The 18,509-nt window shown below is 47.2% G+C and overlaps 2 protein-coding genes across 3 annotated transcripts in view; both read right to left on the reverse strand.

The window, feature by feature from the left end:
* Window positions 1–1,104: 1,104 nt before the first annotated feature.
* Window positions 1,105–16,488, reverse strand: canx (calnexin). Of its 2 annotated transcripts, none has more exons than XM_077022502.1 (15): window positions 16,338–16,488; window positions 12,295–12,510; window positions 11,410–11,483; window positions 11,260–11,318; window positions 10,922–11,063; window positions 10,685–10,766; window positions 9,738–9,930; window positions 9,125–9,314; window positions 8,868–8,981; window positions 8,045–8,201; window positions 7,663–7,878; window positions 5,242–5,361; window positions 4,992–5,109; window positions 4,251–4,351; window positions 1,105–3,931 (listed from the first exon to the last, which is right to left on the reverse strand). In XM_077022502.1, the coding sequence occupies exons 2-15, from the start codon at window positions 12,505–12,507 to the stop codon at window positions 3,869–3,871; spliced, it is 1,842 nt and encodes a 613-aa protein (XP_076878617.1). In that variant the 5' UTR covers window positions 12,508–12,510; window positions 16,338–16,488; the 3' UTR covers window positions 1,105–3,868. The 2 variants fall into 2 exon arrangements, with proteins under 2 accessions (XP_076878617.1, XP_076878618.1); XM_077022503.1 differs by having other exon boundaries at window positions 12,295–12,531; window positions 16,338–16,418.
* Window positions 16,489–17,974: 1,486 nt separating this feature from the next.
* Window positions 17,975–18,509, reverse strand: part of mgat4b (alpha-1,3-mannosyl-glycoprotein 4-beta-N-acetylglucosaminyltransferase B) — a 75,311-nt gene continuing 74,776 nt past the window's right edge. The window contains 1 exon segment of the mRNA XM_077022505.1: window positions 17,975–18,509. This exon segment is cut by the window's right edge and continues 1,303 nt beyond it. The gene's annotated coding sequence lies outside the window, so the exon portion shown is untranslated.

Below are 18,509 nucleotides of genomic sequence, written 5' to 3' on the forward strand. Positions count from 1 at the left end.
GTTTTTTTTTTCTTTTTTCCTCTCCTTTTTCTAACCTTTGCGTCACAGAAAAGCGTCACGAGTTCCCCGCCTTCTTTTTGTGATTGACAGTACAAGCCAGCCAATGAGAACTTGCCGAAGATGTGACGTACGAACTTCTTGAAAAAAACATTCCACTATCGGTAGGAAATGTTTGGCGAACAGTCACCAGTTTATCCCCTTCCAGTTGCTACCGATTACCAGTTGTGAAAGTTAATTTTTTGGTAAACATATTATAGCAACCGATTATTCTATAAATGCTGCAGAATGTTTTGGGGCCAGAAAAATTAAGCGTAGTTTTGATCATGTGATTAAATAAATATATAAAACGGTTAACTTCTCCAATAATCCATATAATATCTGGGAAGAAATAATGATGTATTCGTCTCATTTCATTATTCACAAGCTAAGTTAGTCCGCATATTTGGGGTGGGGGTGCGTTTGGATAAGTTGTAAAATAATGTTCGTCTTCAGTCTTTGTATTTTTCCATCTAAAAAAGCTTTGGTAATCTTGCTGGGTGGTTTAGTCATCTTCTCTATAACGTGCCTATGATATTCAAGGAATCAGGAAGAAAGGCTTGAATGGCTTTATATGACATCTACCAACCACAGGGACTGGAGCCTTCATGGCACACGAGTATCGACCAGTGTTGACTTACCACCACTAATTCTTGGCCAGGGCCTTGCCTGACCCAGATTATGCAAAATTAAATAATGCAACTCTGATGTGCTCATTCTTGTAGTTCAACCAAATAACTGCTTCTTAAGAATCACTTGCACTTAAACATCAACTACGATGTTTTTAAATCATCAGTGATATCCATGTGTTCGGTTACTATGTGCAGTTATTAAAAAGTTATTGGAAGATACCAGCTGCTACAAATCTGAATGAAACCTTTAGATGATGAAAGGTCCCTATAACTTGTCCATAAAGTTGGATCTTTAAAATGTTCACCTAAAATGGCAAGAAGCTTAAATATCTGGAATAAACATATAACTAAAAATAAAGATATATGTGCAAATAAATGTAGCTTGCCATGCATGAGCATGTTTAACAAACGCCCCATTTTTGTAGATGACACAAAATGTTCTCATAAGTTCATTTATTTCCATTCATCAGAACAATTAGCATATGCATTCAGAGATGTTTTAAGTAGACTACACGCTGGGTGGGGGCATCCGTCACCTTCGTCCAAACAAGTGTTTCCTAGTGACGACAGAATTCAAACTTTTGCTAGTTAATTTCTACTTCAAATACAGCCATTTTGACAAAGGCAAACAAAACCAAAAAAGTTACAGCTGATTTTCTTCTGGTCTTACACAATAGGCTTGATCCAGTCAGCTTTCTACACTCTGTGGTTGTTATCTAAAAAATAATAATAAAAAATTGAAAAATGTTACAGTTGCCATTATTGAAATAAGATGTATATTGAAAATGCACAGGAACACAAATGAGTCTTCAAAAAACTCCTTCCTAAATGACTACACTCCAACAGCCTCTCCCTGCATCTTAATTATTCCGCTCACAACCCTAAGGACTAGTTTGGCTAAACCTTCATGGGGGGTGGGGCAATAAATCTGCCACCATGAAGAAAAAGTCCCCCACTTCCAAGCAGTGAGACAAAACAAATAGATAAAAATGGCAAAACACACATGCACTCAAAAAGAACAGTTAATCCAAAACAGGCCATCAGAGATTCAGCTTTCAATACATTTTTTAATGAATACCCGCCTGCTTAACAGTTTTAAAGATGGTATTCAAGAAATCTCTGAACAAAAGAGCACACGTCAGCCAAAATAAAGAGACACCTTTGTCAAATCAGTTTATTTTAGTTGTGTGTGTGCACGTGCGCAACATGATGGATTTGTCCCTCCCATCCCCACTCTTAAATACACAAACTTGGACTCGATGATCAAATTAATATTCTCGAAAGGACTACTCTACCCAGAATGGAATCCCATCACTGTTGTCATGTACAACTTGATCCAGGCTATTCACCATCAATCCAATGTATGCAAAATGGTGAAAGGGGGAAAAAAAATAACTTGACTAGTGGAGCAAAGCTCAGGAACAGCAGGAGGACTTGCGCTTGCAGATGCTAGTTAAAGAGAATGAGATGTTAGCAGTGACGTACATGTTGGCATGCATGTGGGAATTAGCATGTTCGATTCGACCTGGAAAATGGGAACTCTTTAAGCTTAGGGCAGAGCTCACGTTACAGCACCACCCTCGCTGCGTCGGACGATGCACGGTGGGGGTCAGACGGCCACGAAAAGTGAAATCGAGGAACATCCACCCTGGAGCTATGCAGCAGGCTACCCTGCCTGGTTGCGGGGTTGTGGCCCATTAGTGTCTCCTGATCAAAATATCAAAGAGCTTTGCTGAAACGTTTGGCTGAACGACATGGCTTGTGTTTGGATGACGGCAGTAAAAAGAACGTCGAAAATCTTGGCGCATTATGCAAGGCTGCCACAAAGGTACAGTAAAGCATGTACAGAGTGGAAGAGTTATCGTATGAAAAAGCTGCCACTGCTGCTCAGACAGGATGTGAGGTCACAGGAAGCAAGAGAGGAGCTGAGTCATTCACCAATGGAGCATTAGACGACTGACTCAGTGCACCAATGGAAAGACAGCAGAGGCTGAGCAGAAATAAACTTATGAGTCACTGCAGCCAGGGGTGTAAGCTGTACTGCCTGGGTGTCTTATCCTGGGCAACAGCAGAGAAATACTCTCCGTGGTTCTCTCATTCCCCAACTAAACATCTCACGGCATCCTAACATGGCCGCCCCTGCTCCAAGCTCAAGATCAGAAAGAAATCAGGGTGTGCAGAGCATTGATTAAGTGTGAGAAAAAGTCTAAATAAAAACACATACATTAGTAAGAACAACAAAAGGAAGAGAAAAAATAATAATCACAGTCACAGTAAATTCACAATCACCACTCAACCGCACCATGCTACCATCTAACAAGGCAGCATGCTAGATCCTACAGACTAACCAGCATTTGCACGGACACCTAACTAAGCCTGTCCAGTCGAGACAGTCCAGTTAAAGCACAGGTCTTGGTGCAACTGGGGTCTTAAGGGGTCCTTTCCAGTCCGTTCTTACTGTGTAATGAACTGAAACGAAAACAGACCGGAAGAATGCGGAATGGACGTGATGGTGACCCAAATCTCTTTGAGGAACGTCTTGCCCAGTCTAGGTCAATGGAACCTAGCTGTGCACAGTTCAGGAGTATAGACATGACTACACGTGCATCTTTCTTGCGGAGGTGCAGAGGACGGCCTGTGGAACTCACGGCTTCCCTACTCTCGTATACGGACGTGCCGATCTGTCTGCTTCAGAATCCGAGCATGAAGTGGAGGCTTGTAGTGTTGCCACAGCGGATGGTTTACGATTACTGTCCACAGTTGTGAGATGCCAGCAGGGAACCGTCAGGCATTCATTTGTGTTGAGGAGACGGAAGGAGGAGGAAGGGACTTGATTAACTTTTTACATTAGCATCAGCACAGTTGAGGAATGGTAACGTTTCTTTCCTTCCTTGTTAAGCAAAACTGTTTCTACTCTATTTGACGTTGCGATCTTCATCGTCGTCCTCCTCAGCCCGGTTCGAAGTGCTGATTTGGACCTCTTGTTTTCTTCTTTTTTCGTTCGAGCTTGCCATAGGCCGTTTTGCGTTTCTCTTGGTCTGGCATCACGTGGTGAGGATGAGGAGGCAGAAGACCAGGGGAAGGAGGGATCAATGGGCGGAGGTCCAACGAAGGAGGGGGAGAGGGTGGGACACGGGACACACAGGAGAGGGACTGCAGCTGGACAGCTCCAGGAAGCAAAAAAAAAAAAAGGTGTCTCATCAGTCCTTTCTAGCTCTCACTTTGCTTCTAGGGGACCTTCTCAGAACTTCATCATCTTGTTTCTGCACAGGAGGGGGAGAGAGAAAAAAAAAAGGGGGGGGGGGGGGGGGGGGGTTAGAGAACATACCAAGTCTCTCCTTCCACACTTCCGGTCCACAGCCACAGCTTGGCTTTGCTCATACTGACCACTACCGCTGGCGTTACTGGTTGCAAGGCATTTAAAATGAGTCAGCATGGAAACTTTATTTTAAACATTCAAAACTTAAATACAGGAGTGTCGTTTTCCCGTCAGGAAGAAGGAAATGGACAGAACGGTCAGCTAAAACGTTCCTCTGCTATGTGGGGAGGAACCTGGTACTGATGCATGATGGTCCTTCCCACCTCATCCGATTTGTCTCCGCCTTCTTCCGGCTTGTCCGCTTCCTCTTCCTCTTCCGCGGCCACCTCGGCAGGGCTGTCTTCGCCATCGTCCTTTTTCTCGGCTGAGGATGAAAAACGCGCTCGTTTAGTGCCTCGAAAAAAAAAAAAAAAAAAAGACGAATCGCTTCTGGAATCAACAATGTTTTCACTGTCATGGCTGGGAAACCAGCAGACAAGGGAACACGATCACCTCTGCTATCCTTGAACCGAATGGGGGAGGGAAGAGGGGCAGAAACTCAAACCCACCCCCCCTGCTGACGAGTCCAGAGACAGAATGCACATAACAGGAACCGAATCAAGACTAAAGCAGAGGACTAAACCGATTACCCATTACAAAGGGCATCTTTTTTTTGTGGGTTGGGGTGAAGACTAAATTTTGCAGGTCTGTTCTTATACAGAAAAACAATGCTAAAATGTTTTTGGATGTTCTATCTGAGGCAGACTGAGAGGACTAATTATAAAAACCCCTCTCAACAAATCAAACTCGAAATCCATTTGAGTGGGTGGCTTCATCAGTGTGAATCATTACTGTGCCATTTTAAATATGAAGATTTGTTTGCTGACGCAGTAATTAATCTGCTGTTGTGCTTTCGTAAACTGGAGGCTCAGCCCATAACTTGGCCCCTCCAGAATGCCCCACAGATGCATTAGCGAACTCGACCGCCCCGCCCTACGCAGCGTGAAGTCACCCGTAGTCCTTACCCGACTCCTCGTCGTTGGCCTCCTCTTCCTCGGCCTTCTCGTCTTCGGCGTCGTCCTTCACGTCCGGCTGCGGCTCGTCCGTCTTCTTGTACTGTGCGGCAGACGGGCTCTCCTTCTTCTGCAAAACGGCAACACGGAGACGTGCTCAGTCACTGGAGACGCGCTCGGTCACGGTCAGCACCACCTTACCGGCTCTGCGCGGCACACGGTGCCGTAGAGAACATGTCCGGCGGGAACGCAGCGCACGCACCTTTCCAGTGCAACAGAAGACGATGATGAGGACCAGGGGAACAGCGACGGTCAGGACGTAGACCACCCACAGCCACGGCCGGTCCTCGGCCGCCGAGATCATCTGGGTCACCAGACCCGGCTGTGGAGAGAGATGGAGAGAAGCAAACGTTCAGAGAAATAAGGCTTTTGCGTGGTCTCACATCCAACAGAATCATGTCGTTGCTAATAGTGAAATACGCCGGGCCTCGGTCAACACTTCTCCACATTTCAGGAATAATCTGGAAAACTGCTCCATTCTTTTCCTCCTCTGAACAGGGCGGGGTTCATCACAACACCACGTTCACTTCAAAATGGGGGTGAAGAGGAAGAGGGAGGGGGCCTGAAAGGATCAAACGCTGGGTGTCTGGATTTTAACACCACGGCCTGGCATAATATCAGCTGGCAAAGAAAGACCTTGGCCTGGCCAGCAGGGGGCGTGGTCATGGGGACATGGCTAACATGGCTTTCTCCATAGAGCCCACAAGCTGCCCTGTGTGCTACACGCCGAGGCAGGAACGGTGTGCCCCTCTCGACCAACTCTCTCACTAGTCACGTCTGGCATGCTCGGAATTCACCTTTGGGGGACGAAGGCGTCCGAGCAGCAGAACTTATCGCAAAACCCCCCCTCGACCCCACCCACTCCACAACCCCCACCCTATCACCAGCAGTGAATGAGGACACTACCAACCCATATAAACTACTCCACCTCCCCCACCCACCCTGTGTTTGCCCTCCACCTCCGGACAGCTCGCATTCACACGGAGGCACACAAAGGAGCCATTGTGAGGGAGGAGGACTTTCTTTGAGCGCTTCCTGTTATAAACGGAACTGTGGAGCGGCTCTGGTGATCTACTGCTGTGTTTACACGTCTCGCGCGCACACACCAGCCTTCTCCGAGGACATCACTCTTAATTCAGAACAAAAGAACGCCACCAACATCTCCACTGCTAACAACTCTTCCCCACTTTCACCCCTTCACAATGGTAGTGTAGCATTCGGCTCGGACCAAACACAAGTGCTTCGTTCTAAAAGCCAGCACTATTAAAGGCAAAGCCCCAGGGCCCCTGGCTACGCACTCCAGTTCAACAGCTTGAGACATCCACACCGTGTGTAACGCAGATGATCAGTCATCGTACCGACATGAAGGCCAAGTGGAATTTTGGTACATTTTGACATAAGCGTTGATGTCATTTGAATCCGCATGGTGAGAATTGAAGTCCAAATTTTTGTTCCAAAAAACAAACAAGAGAAAGAAACGAAGGAAATGAAGCATCTCCCCGTACACGTCACGAGTGGTCAGAGCCACAGTCTAGACTCGCGGGCCTTTTAGGACGGGTTCCACTCAGGAATAGCGCTCAAGAGGAGCTGCCCGGCGAAGCCCTCGTCGTTTGTTCCAGCAGCAGGTCGAGGGAGGCCTTGCGCACACACGCTGCGTTCCCATGGTAGCAAGAGGCGGAGCCTCCACTGTCAGCGCTGCCGACAAACCACAGAGAAGCAGAGTAGCGGCTGCTGGGAGTGTGGGCGTGTGGGAGTATAGTGTGGGGTGCCACAAGCACGGGGGGGTGTGTGTGTGTGTGTGTGTGTGTGGTGGTTTAGATTCCAGTCTTTGTTTTCATCTACAGCTTCAGATATAAAAAAATGCCAGCATGGTTTTTGCTGAATCATTTCATGGTGAAATGGCTCTGACCGTCAAGCCTTGTTAGTTCATCTGCCAGAGGAAAATGACTGTTTGGGACATGTTCTTCCTGTGGGGGCGGGGCATAGAGGGAAGAGGGAGGGGTCTGATTACAGTAGTGCGAAGTAGTGTGTCAGCATTGTCGCCGACAGTGGCAGTGTGATGGGGTGAGCGGTATTATGGGATGGGAGTATGAGAGAGAAGGATCAAAGGGCTGCGTTTTCTTCGTAAGGGTGTGGGGACGCGGGCCGACGCCCTGCACAGGAACGCTGCAGCCAGGGTTGAGCAGAGCCGCACTGGGTCGCGTGTGGGAAAAGCCTCGGGGCTAAGTGGAAACAGGCACTCGTCAGCACACACACACACACACACACACACACACACACACACACCCCTGCCGCCAACTTGCGACACACGCGTGCACATGGACAGACCCACCCCTAACCCTGCTACCCACTCATGCACACACATGGACGCACATACACCTCACACACACGCTAACCCTGCCTCCCACACACACACACACACCTTTTTCCATACTGAGGCTTTGAAGTAGAAGACTGAAGTTACAACCCACTGCTGCAGAGATAAGCCACCCCAATATAAACTCACAATAACAACAAGTGTTTCAGAACACTAGAAAGACTGAAGGGATTCAGTGGGAAAAACAACCAAGCTCTCATGTCACAAGGGTAAGGGGGAGAGGAGGAGGAAGAGGAAGGTGAGCACCTCAGCAGCTCCCTCGGCAGCTTTCTTCAGGCCCCAGCCGTCCTCGGCCCAACGGTCGGCTACGTTGCGGTCGGACGTGATGAAGAAGTTGTCGAAGAAGATGTCCGACGACATGGACCAGAGCTCCAGGCCCACGGCGTTGAACGCCGTCATGCGGAAGGGGTGCAGGTCCTCGAAGAAGTCGGGGTTGGGGATTCTCCTGGGCTTCCACACTCCCTGTGGATGACGGGAGAGGAGGAGAGAGGAGAGAGGAGAGAAGGAGAAGCTTTTCATTCAAACGCCCAAACTGGATTTTAGGTTTAAAACAATCCAATTAATGCAATTATTTTTAATTAAGAGGCTGAAAGTTACCAGACAAACAGCAAAGGTTTGGGCTTGATACCTGGTAGTTAGGATTGTCGATCATGGGAGGCTTCCACTTGCCCTTGTAGCTGGGGTTATCAATCACAGGCCTCTCCCATTTACCACAGCCGGGGGCAGACTCACAGGCGGGGTTAGGGACCTGGGGCGCCTCCCATTCACCATCCATGTCCTCGTCCCTGGAAGGAGGGTGGGTGAGAGCCACATCAACAGGTGGAGCATGGAGCCAACACCACCAAGGTCATGGGTTCCATCCCCACAGAGCACAAATACTGTCTACTGAGAAGACTGGATGAGAGCCCGACTGCACAATATGAATTAATTGACAAAACATGAATTATGAATGCATTTCATAGACAATTCATCCAGAAGATTCTGAACGTGAAAGACACACGCACACATCGACGTCCTAACCATCGTTTTTGCACTCATTTGAATCTGCTCTCAGTGGGATCATTTTAATTAAATTCACTCGACTCGTTTCTGGAACAGCACGCATGCACAGAGCGGTTGGCTCAATCAGAGCACTGACGCTGGATCAGTTCTGGGATTCTACACCATCATGAATGTGACTGAAGACATCAGGGATCTGATCCAACATCAGATCTCTCAAAGACCACAAACACTTCTACCTGCCACTGTCTCATACCAGTTTACGAGACTCTCCGGTCAATAAAAACTACATAATAGCATACGTAAACAGGCTTGGATATGAAGGCACTGGATTAATAATATAACTATATAATTTATTCTATATATAAAATTATACATATAATACATATTCTACATAAGATAAAGGCCTCAGGCGGCGAGGGGGGGTTAAAGGGTTAAGAGGGGGGAGTTACCAGTCCTCTGGTTTGACTGCGTCGGGGTCGCCAATGTATTCGGGCTCATCGTCCAGCCAACCTTCAGGTTTTACAGCATCTTCATCAGGAATCTTAGCAGGAGCATCATCATCCCTGATGAAGAGGACAAGAGTCAGAGTGCGGTCCCACACACACACACACACACACATACATACTCCCCCCCCACAACACACACACACACACACACACTCCCCCCCACACCACACACCCCCCCTCCCCCTCACACACACACACACCAGTCCTCAGGCTTGACTGCGTCTGGGTCCTGGATCTTGGGCCTCTCGTCCCAGTCCTCGGGCTTGTGGTCGTCGGGGTCCTCGATCTCGGCGGGGGGGTTGACCGAGGGGGTCACGTCGGACAGCAGGCTCCCGCTGTTCACCACCGTGCGGTCAATCAGCATCTCGAAGCTGTTGTCAGGGTTGAGCACTGCAGGACATTCAGACACAGTCTTGTTTGTTCAGACTGCATTGGTGCTGCTCAGGATGCAGTGTTCCTTTATATATAGATCCTCCTAGTACACTGCCAGAGATGTTCGCACTTACGCCAGCAATTAATCCTTGTACAGAAACTATTCAGAGTATTCATTCATTCATTTTTGACACCTTGGTGTTAATATTTTGACAATGCTGATCATTAACTTGCACAGAGGTTGAAGGTGTTTATTCACCTAGTATGTCGGTCGTTTACTCAAAGCCTTTCAAGCGTTCTTATAAATGAAAGGTTAATGTGATGTAGACCAAACCAGAGTGGAAAACCTGTCTGAAATCTGGAGACCACACTGACGTTCTCCCTCCAAAGACAAAAGTGTGGGAGAGAAGAAATGAAAGCCCTCGTGAGCGCCAGACTGACCCAGGGTGTAGAGGTGGGTCTTCTTGTCTGTGTAGTAGGTTCGGAGGTCCGTCTCGGGCTTCTTGGCGTGCTTCTCCTCGTACTCCCCCGTTTTCGGGTTCCTGTGACGGAAGATGAAGTGCAGCTTGTAGTCCTCGCCGCACTTGTCCGGCCCAAACATGATGGTGTAGGGCGTCTTGTCCACAAACTGTTCCTGAAAAGGTGGGGGGGGGGCAAAAGGCAGTGCATCGAGTCATGCTAGGGGGGCAGTGTTGAGCGCTGTGTAGAAGTCTGCTTATTCACTGAGAAACGCTTTAATGTCTGCTCGTCCCCACAAGGCACACGGAGCAGATCCAGCTGAGGGAGAATCTCATGAATAACGAACACAAGATGCATTGATGGGACACAGACAGCTACACGGACCTGCTCCATATTGATAGGCCCACAATTAATGAAAAGTGGGCAAAAAGAAGGCAAAAGGAGACTCTGCCGTCTTCTGCAGAAGAGCCCACCTCCAACCGCCCAACTCAACTACCCAGCAGAAGAGCCCACCTCCAACCGCCCAACTCAACTACCCAGCAGAAGAGCCCACCTCCAACCGCCCAACTCAACTACCCAGCAGAAGAGCCCACCTCCAACCGCCCAACTCAACTACCCAGCAGAAGAGCCCACCTCCAACCGCCCAACTCAACTACACAGGAGAACAGCCCACCTCAAACCGCCCAACTCAACTACCCAGAACCAGCGGTGGCAGGCACCAATGTTGGGATTCCCTCCCAAGTTCTGGCTGGATCACGTACTGTGCGTGACTGGTTGTGGGTGGTTCTGAGTGTGTGGTTGGGTGGTTCTGAAAAGGAGTAATTCTTGGGCTCCAGGGATTTCGCTCCAAATGTGCCGTAATTGGGGTCGCACCAGTCAGATAACACTGGGGTCACAGTCTCTGGCCCAAACACAGAAAGTGCACTTACCAAATTGAGGTCGTGGCTTTGGGAGAGCAGTTTCACGTAGGCACCGCCACAGTCAATTCCAGTCTGGAAGTTCACCTCGTACCTGACAAGCAACACAGAACTACTGAAGACACAGCCTTACCACACTAACCTGTAATTAGCCACTAAAAGGTTACAAAGGATCCTCTGTAACAGTCTAAACAGCAGAGTTGTTTCCCCAATCTTAGCGCACACACACACACACACAAACACACTCACTGGACAATGAGAGGTTTGGTGTCGAAGGTGAAAGGTCGCAGTAGAGGTGCAGAGATGGCATGATGTTTGGCACGAGACTTGAGCACAAGACCTTTATCACCAGGTAGTTTAGTATCCTTCATCTCCTCAACCTCCCATTTCCCTACACACACAAAACACACACACGCACACATTTAGGCCAACCACAACAGTCTCAACCTGACATTTACTCACGCACACAAAAATCCCACTTAAAACCCAAGTAGCACACGTGAGCATTGTTAGACTGTGACTTAATCACAGGAGTAAACCGCCCACCGATTCCTCCCGCTCATATTCCACTTCTGACAGATGCATACCGTCATACTTGGCTATTTCCTCATCAATGCCGTCTTTCTTTGCCTGGGACAAAACCCATCTGGAAAACACACACATGTATCAAAACACGTATACATAACTGAACAGCTGTAGTTACTACGGTGACGGCACTGCGGGTGTGCGCTCCTTACCCGTCCAGAGTTCCTCTGTCGAAGGACTCTGCAAAAAAGTGCTCCCCTTTCGGCTCCGGGGCCTTGTACGTCACCTGGAACACGGGCATTATGGGAAATGATATGGGTGTCAGCACTGGGTGAATGTGAAACTTCTTTTCAGCGCGCAGTGGTCTGTTAGAGCTCGGAGTGGGTCAACCTGTTGTTGGGGCCAGCGCTGCACATTTTAATTGTATAATACTGCAGCACCATGTTGGAACGTAGGTCAACTAGACAATTCTGCAGGCAAGGTTCACATGAACCTAACCAGAAGATAGCAAGAATCCTCCCTCCACTTTGCTGGCTGTTGGTGTAGAGGTAGATAAGTGGTTTTATTGGTGACGTCGGGCCAGCTCCTAAACCACAAATCTACACGAGATGGACACTCACATCAGTGAGTTCAGCTCAGCTCCTGGAGCCGGCCTTGTTCAGATGATATGAAATGCCACATCCTTAAAGCATGCTGCCTTTATCAGATCAAACCATGACCTTAAGGGTTGTCCGCAATGACCTGGGCTCTGTGTTTCATGGAGACCAGGGGTTCCTAACCAAGCGCATGGGGATGACCTCCCAGCCCATGGTACTGGTCCGGCTGCCAGCACACCCTAATCAGAACAGTCGCATTCTCCAACCCATAATTACCAGGCTCAGAACGGGCAGGGGGGCTGGAATGCAATATGAATGTGGGCTGGCTGGGGGTCTTTAAGAACAGGACCAGGAAGGTCCCGAGCGGACCAGGAAGGTCCCGAGCGGACCAGGAAGGTCCCGAGCGGAAAGCGTGCTTAGAAAAGCAGCAGGGGGTTCCCGTCAGTGACCAACGATCTGTGGGGCTGGAAACTTGAAAGGAAGAGGAGGCGACCATCTTACAGTGGGCACGGCGGGCGGGGCCGGGGTTGATTGCTCCTCCTCCTCCTCGGGCTCTCCGTCCAGCAGCTCGTCATCGCCAAGGTCGACAGCGTCGTCTTCGACGTCAGCATCCATGTCCACGTCCACGTCCTCCTCGTCGTGAGTGGCAGCGAACGGTGCCACGCAAAGTCCCAACACAAGCAGCAGCAGGCATAACCGCACCTTCAGCTCCATAGTCTAGAGACACAGGCCGAGAACCTAAACATCAATTTCAGAAGACAGGTGCTTAATTCTATATTACGCTAACTGGGAAATTATAGCGGTGACGAGGGGTTCCATGACCACGCCTAATCTAAAGGACTGCCACAAAACCAACTCGAAGCGCCCAGCGCAGCCATGTTTATGGCCGCTTATCTAAACCCAATATTGTCGTGCGGCTGCCAAGCTCACGGCGGACATTACCATCCTGGTGCTGCCTTGACTTCCATCGCCATGGTGACGGGACGGCGGCAGGGAGTTTCGCAGCCCCAGCCCTTTTTCCCCTTAAGGGGATTTAACCCAATGGGATTACAGCGCTGCACCACAGCTCCCGCCCCTCATACGCACACGCATACTAACTACATGCAAATACCTTCTACTCGACCATCTAGACGCCACCCAACACTGAACAATGAATCTTTCAAACACCTGATGAGACATTTCTGAGGGATCTTGATCAACAGCAATTCTGAAAAGTACATTTTCTCCTACCTCAGAAAATTTACAGAGAGACACAGTGCATTAGGCTGCAGATATGTTTAAGAGCAAGTTTTAGATTTTTTTTGTGTTAAATTTTATATAATACGTCAAAGGGGTTAAAGGCAGGGGAAAATGGCAAATACCACACCAATTTAAAACTGATATTCAAGTCCTATACCTTCCTGAGAGAAACCTTTGACACTGCAAACAGCAAAAAAAAGTCTTTCCTGTCTATCCTGCTGCTCTCAAGAAAAACCCATTTCCTCTGCTCTCCTCAGTAATCCACCATAACAGGGAACACAGAGAACTGATCTGTGCCCTATAGAAAGGCATAAACCTAATTTCACTTCAGTCTAAGACAGAAAAGGCCATTTAGGGCCAAAACCTTTCGCTGTTCAAAGTCCTAGTACAACTCAGTCCATCATGGCCAGTGACGATATTATTGCTGATTATTGCTAAATCTGAGAGGCCAGAAATTCCACAAAGTCTGATATAAGGCTTCCACAAAGCTACACACATCCCTTACCAGCCTAACAGTAGCACATTACACACACACGTGCACACAACCACAACCACACACAATATTCCTCTAAAGAGCTTAAGATGCTCCAGATTAGCCAGGGGGGGGCACTGCCATATGCTAACTGCACATCACCATGGTAGCATCTCCAGGCAAACTCAATCTGCCAAACCTACAGAGTAGGAGGAAGAAAGGATAGTGCCATCCATATGAAAACCCAGCATAGCAGATCACACCGAGATAAGAAGGGCACTAACTTAATTTCACTTCCATCTCTGGAAGTAGGTAAAAGCCATCTGTAAGCAAATTGCGTATTATATTAAGAGAGTAGAACAGTAACCACTGAGAAAGGTATAGCCGTCTCAATGGCTTGCTGCGATTTTAAGAGCTAGCCATTTAAATGAGAAACTTGATGGGGCCAGGGGCACTAGTAGTACTGGTTTTAGTGTGAGAAAGCACAGGAGGGGGGGGGTATATACCCTCCCACAGGGGACATCCACCGGGCCCTGAAATGAACCCGTCACCCTCATACAGTACAGAGGTTTGACAGGAGAGTGGTGACAGAGCACCACGTTAATGGCTTCACACCCGAGTCCGAGCCACAGAGGTTAAATGAATTACGGAGGATATCAATCTCTGGATGACTGACATGTAAAGCTGGTGTGTTAAGGACTTGAGGAGAGCTAAAGGTCGGGCGTGAGCCCCCCATCTCAGGACAACAGCTGGCCCCCACACTCCTCACACCACAGCTATCTGTGAGCGTCGTCCGGCATGCACACACGACGCCAACCTCTGCATCCCTGCTCTGAAGTTGGGCATGACCTTTAGAAAAAAATGTTCAGTCATGTGAGGGCACGCGCACATATACACACACACACACACACACAGAGAGAGAGAGAGACTGCCTGAATTGAAAGGAAGTGATTATAGGGGAATTCCTCCAATATCAGCAGCATGGTAATTAAAAAAAAAAAGCATGCAACAAAACTGATTGCAGCAAAGTAAGAACACTTCATTACTGCCTGGGCACAACCCTCCCACTGACACTGGAGGGCCATAAAAACACACAGGCCCATGTCTAAAAATGTACCGCACATTTGTGCCTCAGGGAGCAGGGAGAAGTATGGTCATATGTGGCTACTGGGAAATATACACGCCTTTTTATATATAAAGTATATATTTTTAAATAAATACAACATTACAAGAATCCAAACATTGTGACTGATTCCACTGTGACTCCACATTTTTAATAACTGCTAAGCCTAGTTTTACCTCAGACTTATGTTCTAAGGCCCCTGTATGATACAAAACAGGAGAGGTCCAGTAATCTCATCAGAGCTAATCTGCTACACATTTACACCCCAAAACCAGCAAACGAAAACACTCAGGACTCAACAGTTTCTGGCACCAACCTGACAAGAGTGCCATCCACCTGAACAAACTGTTTGAGATTTGCCAGTCTGAGACAGCTTAGCATCACAGAGGAGTGTAGCTATCTTAGAACTCACTTTCACTTTACAGAGTCGAGCTGTATCATGTGGTAACGCGCTCTGTCGGAGTAAGCAGGACAAAGCGCCAGTGGATAAGACCCAAGACCCTCTCAGTCACACACACCCACCCCAAGTTAAGTATTCAAGCCTCAGCCAAGTCTGGGTTTCATCCAGGCCTACAAGTTAAGGGGGGGTACAGCCCCTCTGTCCCAGCCTATACGCATGTAGCTTGGCTCACTACATAATTAAGATAGCATGGCTCATGAACCAACCTGACCTAGTTTGAAACAGCAACAGTTGGGAAGTCCAGCAGATTGAAAGCTAAAAACGTCTTCAGGAGACAATCTTTTTCCTACTTTTACACTCTTTTGTTAGGAGTACTATTGAGGTCAGATTTTAAAAGGACACGGGCGGGGTGGTTTGACAATTATTACCACTCACTCAGTTACACTGCAACCAAATATAAGCAATGAAAGCAGCCAGGGTTGTGCCACTTCCTGCGGATCCCTTCAAGAACACGAGCACCCTCAAGAGTCTCCTAGTGACACTTAGTCCCGTTCACAGCTATAAACCCTTTACAGATTTAAATAAAAACGCTCACTGACAAAACACTGCAAAAAAATGATAGTGCCCTCCAAATACTGGAACTGCGAGAAGAAAATTAATCTGAACTGATATATGTGCCACACCAGTCTGGCTGGTTTATACTCCACTTCCCCCACCCTACCAGTCACAGCTCCCCCGGCCACACGACTAGAACTGAAACCAAACAACCACCAACCAAACGGTGTTTCAATATTACCACACCAGCTTTAATAACACACGTTAGTGTTGCGTTATAACTGTGAGGAACAGCTGAAGTGAGAGTGTCGCCTGAGACGAGAGTGAACACGCAGTTCTCCCTTAGCGATAGCTAAGCTAGCCGGCTAAACTACAACCCCCGGTTTACCGTTTCACACTTTTAAACTATAATGACCAGATAGCGAGCACAAGGAGGGGGGGCCACACACGTCCTCTTTGAGGAATGCGCATTTAGGTGTGAGAATGTGCGGCCAATTTCACTAGCACGACGCCTGTGACTGTTAGCTTAGCCGCTAATTAGCTAGCTCGCTAGCTGACAGTCTCGCGCTCGTTAGCTAGGCAACCGGCCTCGAGACCCACGCAGACCTTCACACGCGCCCTGGAAGACACGCGCCGCAGCTAAAGATGCGTTCTGTACATATACACATAATGTGTGGGAAAACAATCAATATTAGACTGCATTACGGTTAAAACAGATGTATTTGGTCGTGATTTGATCGCCTAAATGTACTCACCCCTGCTTTGTGATGTACCAAACCGCCTGAACTACAGGGGATCACGTGTGACTAGGGAGAATGAATGCTGAACGTGTAGTCCCACCTTTCCCCTGTCCTGATTGGCTACTATATTCCAGTTGCACCCGCCCTCAAAAACTGTCAAATGATGATTGTCTGGATTTTATGTCTATCAAGTAAAGACGTCTCCACCTCCGACCTGAACCTCGTGGACAGCAGTGATTGGCTCCCCAGCACAGGGAAATAAACGCTTATTGGATACTGAACAGCAAGCGGAATCAAATTTGGTGGACTCAGACTGCCTGCTTATTCTGAAATCTAGTGCAATAGAGTTTAAATAACTTCAGCTATGTTTGAGGGAAATTGAGCAATAAAATTTATATGTATGTTGCTTAACACAGACTCGCAACACACCTTTACTGTTGTGCTTAAGTTGCGTTCATTTTCACGCTTTAAATCACAAGCGGGATTTATTTTAGTCTTTTGTATTTCTCCTTAACCTTTCCCACTATTTAATAAAAATATATATTTTTAATGAATGGATTAATAGTCCAAAAGAGTACTAATATTTAATGTTTTTTACAATACAGTACTTTATGGCATTCTTTCTCATTAATCGTCTTTAACGACAAATTCTGGGATTCGATAATCATCTCATGATGGCATGCTTCCTCGTTAATAAGACACGTTTAGACATTTGGGGTCATGTTTGCGTTTGATGGAGAAATCACCTTGTTGATCTAACATCTTGCTCCATCCAATCTCTCCTTTGGGCTATGAAGATTAATTGTAGGTTAAAATATATTATCAAATAGGTATATTTAACAATAGAAATGCTGTTAAATTGTAAACGCCCACGTGTCCTGTCTTCTTTTGATTAGGATAAATGCGCGTGCTCAGACAAACGAGCACGAGCACTTAAGCCTGCGCTTTAGTTCCTTGCAACCCCCACACACTGAGGGATAAAAGCTGGATTCACTGGGTTAACCGGAACATTGAGATCTGGAAAACGGATAATATTCGTTTTTGCCAACTCATCTACCTAACGCGTGTCACGTGTTTGTAACAGATCCATCGCTGCAGGTGGTGCCACGCCAAGATAACCTGTGTGAGGATCTGTGAGCATCGCAGAAACATTGAACATAATTGGGGAAAGAGAGCACAATCCTCCCAGCGCTCCATTTCCCAGTTTATATGTAACATTGTGGTAGATGTGTGAAGGAGAAGCAGACTTCAGCGAGGTGGAGAACATCACAGGTCACACCTGTATCAACACCACCCCCCACAGTTCTCAGTGGAGCCGTTAACACCGTCCCCTAGCAAGAAAGGGTGTAGTAAACACAATATTCTCAACTGTCATTGAGAAGGTCAAAGTCTACATATGGGCATTTGTGCAGTAATGGTGACGCTTGAAAAAGACTTAGTAACGCTTAAACATCCATAACGTTTTAAAAATAAGTTTTGATTAGTATGCTAGCATGAGGATACGTTTTAGATAGAAACTACAAATGACTTCTGGAAGCCACTCTGTTCAAGAGCACTCGTGAAATGATGTAAATGTATGTCAAGACTTGGTAATTAGTCACTTCTATCTCATCGTTTTACATTTTGAAAGGACAAAAAAGACGAGATTCTCAACATGTTTAAATTTTGACTTTATTACAATTCACAGAGTGGATAGAAGATAACATCATTAAATATATTTTATCTAAATGATACAAAATACCAACACAATAGCAATGCATTCCAGTGCATTTTACAATCTTACAAGGAGGGTGAAGGTGTGTAAAGATGTTTGTGTTGTTTGTCTGCTTGAGAAATCTGAAGGGGGGGGGATGTTTTGATTGGCTAGTAGTAATCTCTTCAACTCCTCAACTCCTCTAAGCCATCTCCGTAGCAACAGCAGTGCTCTGACAAACTCCTTTGGCACAAGCCCTACTGAGAACATTTGCATACACATTCAAAGGCATATTAAATAGGTATGCCACCATTTTATCTTGGTATTGTGTGACCATGACTTTCTTAATCAAAGTTTAGGATGAAATCTGTGTAAATGACAAAAAAATCAAGATTGGTGAATGATGCGCTAACAACCGGCCACAGACCAGTAAACTCTCACAGGGGCCCTGTGCAAATTTGCCGATATCAGATCTGGTGTTACTGCTCGAGTCT

The sequence above is a fragment of the Brachyhypopomus gauderio genome, chromosome 11 (genome assembly GCF_052324685.1).
Source record: "Brachyhypopomus gauderio isolate BG-103 chromosome 11, BGAUD_0.2, whole genome shotgun sequence".
NCBI classification, from domain to species: domain Eukaryota; kingdom Metazoa; phylum Chordata; class Actinopteri; order Gymnotiformes; family Hypopomidae; genus Brachyhypopomus; species Brachyhypopomus gauderio.